Here is a 6925-nt window from a genome sequence, read left to right as displayed (position 1 = left end):
CCCATTCGATCCTTTTTATTTTGTTTTGCCCTCCTAAATCGTCATCGTGAGCGGGACTCATCTTCCCGTTGTCGGAAAACTGTTTAAGCTTCAAGGCTTAAACTCTGATTCTAACATTGTTCAGGTGACTAAAACGTACCCAGTCTTGTCTTTCTAGTTGTCCTCTGACGATTTCAAACTGACTTCAGAACAAAACGTGACGTAATTTTTATGTCGGATTTTTAATTTAATGAAAAAATTTCAAATAACTAAATTGCATTTTCAGAAATGTAATAATTTTCTTTAAAATTTAAATGATATAACCTGGTTATTATATAAGAATAAAATTATAAATATTAAATACTTCAAACTACCTTAATACAAAGAGACCAAATTGAATTTTTCCCCTCGATTCGGTAATATTTTGTAATAGACAACTCCCGTGTGTCATGTGAGTATTGTTCGACGCCATATTTGTGTCGTTTTCGCTCCGTCTTAACCTCAGGTGATACATGACTGAGTAACCAAACTTTAAATGGGGGAAATCGTGAACTTTGATTGGTTCACCTGATGAAGAAATAAGGTGTTAAGTAAATCATAAAACAGAATAAAACAAATTCGACAATTAAATAATAATAATCAAGTGAGGATATAGCTTTTTCGGGGAGTCTTATTTAAGTCCAAATGGCCGTATTTTCTGTTAGATTAAAAATTGGGGTAATGAAATTTATAATATTTATTAACATCAAAGTCAGAGTTGAAATATATTTATTTATGAAATGGTGTTAAATGACAAACTTCACAACTTATATTAAAAAAATACAAGAAGTAAAGAAATATTATTAACAAAAATGTATAAACAAACAAAATTTTTAATATATTAAAATAAAAAATTTTAAATTATTAAGTATTTTTTAGTATAAGATAAGTGGTTATTGTTAATGAATAGGTACTAAAACTTTATGATAATTCGATTTTTGTGGGCCCTTCACACTTGGAGGCAAGGGCTTAAGCCCTATTAGCCCCTATGTAGATCCGCCCGTGATAATAATTAGCAGTACTTACACTTTCACCATTGCACATACTATAGAATAGTCATTAAAATTATCATACAAATAAAAATTGCGATAAACTGACCGATGAAGCTAATGGAACACTTCACAAAATACTGCAATGGAGCAAGGAACAGATGCTCCCAATTAACTATGCAAAGTGTGAAGCAATGGTGTGTACTCGAAAAAATAAACGTGGACAGTTACAAAAAACCCTTAAACTTCGTATGGATAATAACAGAATTAAACAGGTGAAAGTTTTGAAATACCTTGGAATATTCTTTGACCCAAAGCTCAGTTGGCACCATCATGTGGAGGAAATTAGCAAGAAAACGAGTCAAAGAGCTAACCTCCTCAATTGGATTATTGGAAAACACTGGGGATTAAACTTTACAAACAGCAAATTAATTTATAAGATGGCAATTGAGCCAGCTATTTTATACGCTGTCCCTGTATGGCAAGACGCACTTAACAACACACATTTTTGCAAAAAACTACTGTCGATACAGAGAAGAGCAGCAATAAGGATTACTCGTGCTTATCGAACAGCTCCGACAGATGCAATACTGGTACTGGCTGGACTAATGCCAATACATATCACGGCAAGAAAAACAGTTTGGAATTGGCTCTGCACTAATATTCGGCTACACAGTTACACACAGGAGGATATTGAAAAACGTATTAAAAATAAAATGATTCCAAACAGCTACTGGAATATACCTGATATTATTAAAAAATATGAAATTGATAGAACTAGTAATGATATATGCCTCCAACTACACCCAGCAGACATGCACAGCTACGAAATAAGTTTCGATTATAATCCCGAAACAAACAGATACTTTCAGTGGATAGTGTACACAGATGGTTCTAAGCAAGAGTGCGGAGTGGGAGCTGGTGTGTGCATTCAAAACAACAACAATAAGACAATATATCAGGCCAGATTAAAACTTGCTAAACATTGTAGCATTACGCAAGCTGAACTATGGGCCACGTACAAAGCAATCACCCAAATAAAAGATAACTTAAATAAATACAAGGGTAACATAAAATTCCTTATTGACAGTAAGGTGGTTCTTCATGTCTTGGCAAAAACTGAAAACATCACGCTACTGGGCAAAGAAGTTATTAAAGTAGCACAATATCTCAGTACTACCCGCAATATTCAATTCAGTTGGATACCAGCTCATAAAGGTCATAAAGGAAACGAACTGGCCGATTCTTTGGCCAAAATGGCTGGTACTCTCAAGACGCAGGATACATATACCAGGTTACCAAAATCAACACTGAAAAATTCCTTAAACGAATGGGCACTACTTGAATGGCAGGAAAATTGGAATAATTCTACAACGGGGAGACTTTGCCACCAGTTTATTCCCTCTATTACTAATCGCATCAAGGCTAATTACTACAAACCTAGATCCGAAACCACCCAATGTTTAACGGGGCACGGCAATTTTATGGCCTACCTCTACCGCTTTAAGAAGAGAAACACTAATAAATGCCGGTGCGACAATAATAGTGTAGGAGATGCCATTCATTTTATATTCCACTGTGAACGATATGAGGATCAACGCATTCCATTCTATAGGGAATGCCTTCAAGAAGGTCATAATTGGCCACCGACACTACAAAACATTTTTGATAAGAAAAATCTCTGGAAGTGTTTTGAAAGGTTTATTGAAAGCACCAGGGCTCTTCTGCCAGACTTCTACAGGAAAGAAAAAATTCTTGAGAATGAAAACAAGAACAGACAAGATGAGCAGGAAGACAGTGAAAAATCGGAAAAGTGATGTTATCAGCGATTGATTGATCGGCCGTGTAGAATTCTTCTGTACATAGTTTAGTTGTCTAGTATTAGTTTAGTTTTAGATTCTAGATTAAAAAAAAAAATTCCCATTTATATGTATTCCCATTTATGTGTAATCTGTATTATTATATCATAGTAAGCTGATATTTACATTCTCTCTGCGTGTTAAAATTGTAATCTGTTCTTAATGTTATTGTGACATTGCAGTGTTCAAGGTTAGTTTATACCTACCCATAATTAATGGGTTTTACATTTTACTGTAACCGGACCATTCCTCGTAATTGTTAATACTGTATAACGGTCTTGTCAACTTTTGTAATTTTGGTTATTAATAATTTCCGATGCAGCGCTCTGAGGTCCTAATAACTTTTTTCAGCGTTACTTTTCCCCTTTTCCTTTATACTTCTCCCTTCAGAACCCTTCCTCCTCCTTTATTATTATTATACAATGTACTGTACATGTTTTTAGTATAACGAACAACGACCCATTCTATATTTTGTTTTAATCTACTTGTACTTAAATTTCTGTATACTGTATATCCAGTCTACTTTGACCTTGTTTATTAATATTACAGGTAAAAATAAAAATATTTTGTTTTCGACTTTGACTAAGATCTCTTGCTAATCAGAAACTACATCAGTATAATAAGTCCTATTAATAAACACGGTTCAAGTAAACAGGATTTATACAGAAATTTAAAATAATAAGAACATAGAAGTAAAAAGAATTTTTATATTTTTAGATATTATAAAGTGGCAAAAGGCTTGATTTTCAGGGTAAAGATGAATTTTATAAAAACTTGTAAATGTTAATAAAGAGTAAAATCTTCACTAAGTCTGACCCTACTCGAGGTATGATCCACGATCCTTACAACCTTTAAAAGTGTGGTCTATAGAGGGCAGATTTCAAATTAGGCAGCATCCAAACACAGTACCTCATTAAATGTGACAAGTGTAGCAAATCAGCATTACAGTCGACCAATAACAAACACTCTTTGCCTTCAGAATTTTATATGGGGACACATTGAACATTGCCCTGCAAGCTTATATCTCTGTATAATATAAGCGTTTCGAAGAAATGAAATATTTCTTGCTTGCAGCAGCAAAATCGCCATAGTAGTGAATTTTGGTACTAATTTTCGTACGCAAATGTCTTATAAATGTTCTGAAATGTCTTATGACCAGTTATTATTGTATTTGGACTGCTGAATGTCTCTGTAAATAGAGTGGAATACTTGATTTACTATTACCAAATATTTAGTTCTTATAAGTGTTCAGTTTAATGTTATTAATACATTCTGACAGAATATTTCATTCTTTATGCTTTGATATGTGCAACATGTACCAATATCTTCGTGCACTACAACATGAAAAAATTCGGCTGCATTACATAGAAAGAACTAACTTTTTAATAACTCTTTTTATCCTTGTAAATACTAAAAGGTTACTTTTAGCAAGACATTTTGGTTTCGGCTAGGCCCACATTAGGTCGGCTGGAAATTGAAGGTTTAAGCCCGAAATATCCAAACAGATTATTTTCTCTTACAATTCTTGGGGTGTTCCGGTCTGTTGGGAGGAAGTCGAGTTTGTACGTGTGAATATCATTTCCTATGTTATGTGTCTTGTTCACAGGCTCCATTAAAAGTTTTTAAATATTCAACTGCAATTACCTTATTCGTATAACTCAATAATTACTCCTTAACGCACGATAAATGATGGAAATATTTCTGGTGTGTTGTCTTCAGCGCTTCCTAACATGAGTGACGCTCCTTTTTTGTAAGTGCTTTGAACGGGTAAAATATTGCATAATCTAACAAATATAAAACTAAAATTGCATGAAAAATATTTTATATTTTCAAAATTTTATTTGCGATAATCACATTTAAATATTCTTTCTTTTTCTGAATTTCATGTTATGAACGGTGTGAGGTGTATTATATTTATGATAGAAGGTGATGTTTTAGGGTATTAGACAAAAAATTTATTTTACAAATAAATGTATTGTATTTATATTATTCAGTATTTTTACTAAAATCATATACTATATTTAATATCAGGTTGATAACTATCAGTTTATAATTCTAAAATAACACTTCTCTATTATGAAAATTTAATCTACCGACTCAACAATGACAGAGAAAACTTGATATGTGTGCGGTGCTTTTATTTAGTAAGCGATAAGTAATTAAGCCGACAACAGGGTCCGTTTTATATGAAAAGCATAGATTTAAATTAAGTAAGACAATAGTCTTACTTAAATATATGCTTCTTACTTTAAAATTTCCTTGGACTAGCACTACATATTTTGTAATTGTATAGTTATTCTGTCCTGTTTATTGTGTAATGTAATATTATAGACTACTGTTAAATTCTTTTAGCTCTTATAGCCGTCATTTTATCTGTGTCACGTGACATTTCTATGTTAATATATAGACGATTTCTTGAACTTATTTATTTAGTTATCTTTGAGAGCAATAATATAGCTTTTTTTTTTATCATTGTCCCAGACGTGAAAGAATATCGATACTTTTATAAAGGTAAGTTTAAATATAGTCAGATCATATACGTAAGAATTATTTGCTTACTATAAACATACACACAGGTGTAACTATAGAATTTGGCACTGCAGCCCTTCTTTAATTAAAACTCATAAATAGATTTTGGTCATTCACAGTTATCACCACGAAATCCATCTGACAATTTCTGGTTAAAGATATTATTATGAGCAACACTAATTATAAACTTCTGTTTTAATAGTATAATGACTATATTATGTGAAACAGAATCCAATTCTATCCAATTCTATCTTCATTTATCGGTCACTTTCAGATACTTCTATTTACCTGAATCTACTTCAAGGTTTGGAGTAACAACGAAATCTCTTCATCGCTGTGGTGTAGCGTAAATGCCAGACACACGAACATGTTACTTGTAGTTGCAACAGAACTAAATATTTATTTCAAATGATCTGCTGCAGCGCTGATTTTGATATCAGTTTCTTACACTTTAATATTAACGAATGAAGTAAGTCAAAAATTTTAAGAAACAACTTATAGAAGTAAATCGTAAAAATATATTCCTAAGAAGGTATTTATAATCTGTTTTACCTTGTACTTGTATTTTTAATTTGGAGGGAACCCTGACATATGAAGTTACGCCGCACTGTCCACTGTCTGAAATTGTCCAGGTAGACATACATTGCATATTTTATGGAGTGCCACTCGATTGCTGGAGACAGAATCTCCAACGCTACAGTACTGACTTTATTCAACGAAAAATCAGAAAACATCGCGCAATACTCTAGTGACTTTGCATTGGTAAAAAATATCTTAACCTTTATATTTTGTATTTGTTTAGCTATTCGAAGAAATTGTGACTAAGTAGCTTGTAAGTCACATCAAAACACAAATCATTTTTTAAATACGTGAATGTATTGTTTGATTGGTATTAAATAGTGCAACACCAAAGCGATCTGCAAATCGGGAAATTGACGAGTGGGTATTTAGGGAGAACTTGTATGTATTCCAATGTTATCGCCGCGAAGGAAAAGCAATGAACTTCACTAGCCAGCCCATGCCGACTACCAGTGTTTAGGGATTAAACCCGGATTCGATTTAGCCACTGTCCACATGGGTGTAGGATAAAAAACGACGGTGCGTCGTTTTTTATCCTACACCCATGATTTTACGTCGGATTGTAGGTAGAAAATCGTTTGCAGCTTCTCGACTGTCTGTTCCTTTAGACACAGTACAACTCAGTGGTCTGAATGGCTTTCAATGTGTGAGAGAAACAATGAATGTCTTTGAAATTATTTCTAAAAAGCTTCAGCATGTTACCACAGCAAGCAGGCGAAGTGCAAACAATAACAAAAAATTCGTAAACGAGACACGTAACTTTTCCGGCAAAACAATCTAAAATTTCGTTTGGCGCAATCGCTTATAATACTTTATTTGTAGAAATACTCTATGTAATTTATTATTATAAAATCGAAAAAAATCTTAATTTTGAAGGTAGAGATGGGTAGTATAAAAAGTTAGTTGTTCGTAACAAGTAAAATCTCGAGATATCACACATTACTTATTTGT

The 6925-nt window shown here is 32.9% G+C and overlaps 1 protein-coding gene across 1 annotated transcript; it reads left to right on the top strand.

Moving 5' to 3' along the window:
- Positions 1-1532: 1532 nt before the first annotated feature.
- LOC111624635 lies at positions 1533-2913 on the top strand. Its single transcript, XM_023367541.1, has one exon. The coding sequence runs from the start codon at positions 1616-1618 to the stop codon at positions 2822-2824; it is 1209 nt and encodes a 402-aa protein (XP_023223309.1). The 5' UTR covers positions 1533-1615; the 3' UTR covers positions 2825-2913.
- The last annotated feature ends 4012 nt before the right edge of the window (positions 2914-6925 follow it).

The sequence above is a fragment of the Centruroides sculpturatus genome, unplaced genomic scaffold (genome assembly GCF_000671375.1).
Source record: "Centruroides sculpturatus isolate CEXI.00-Female unplaced genomic scaffold, Cexi_2.0 scaffold56, whole genome shotgun sequence".
NCBI lineage: Eukaryota > Metazoa > Arthropoda > Arachnida > Scorpiones > Buthidae > Centruroides > Centruroides sculpturatus.
Note: the sequence above shows the minus strand (reverse complement) of the source record. Positions and strands in the feature narration are given on the sequence as shown.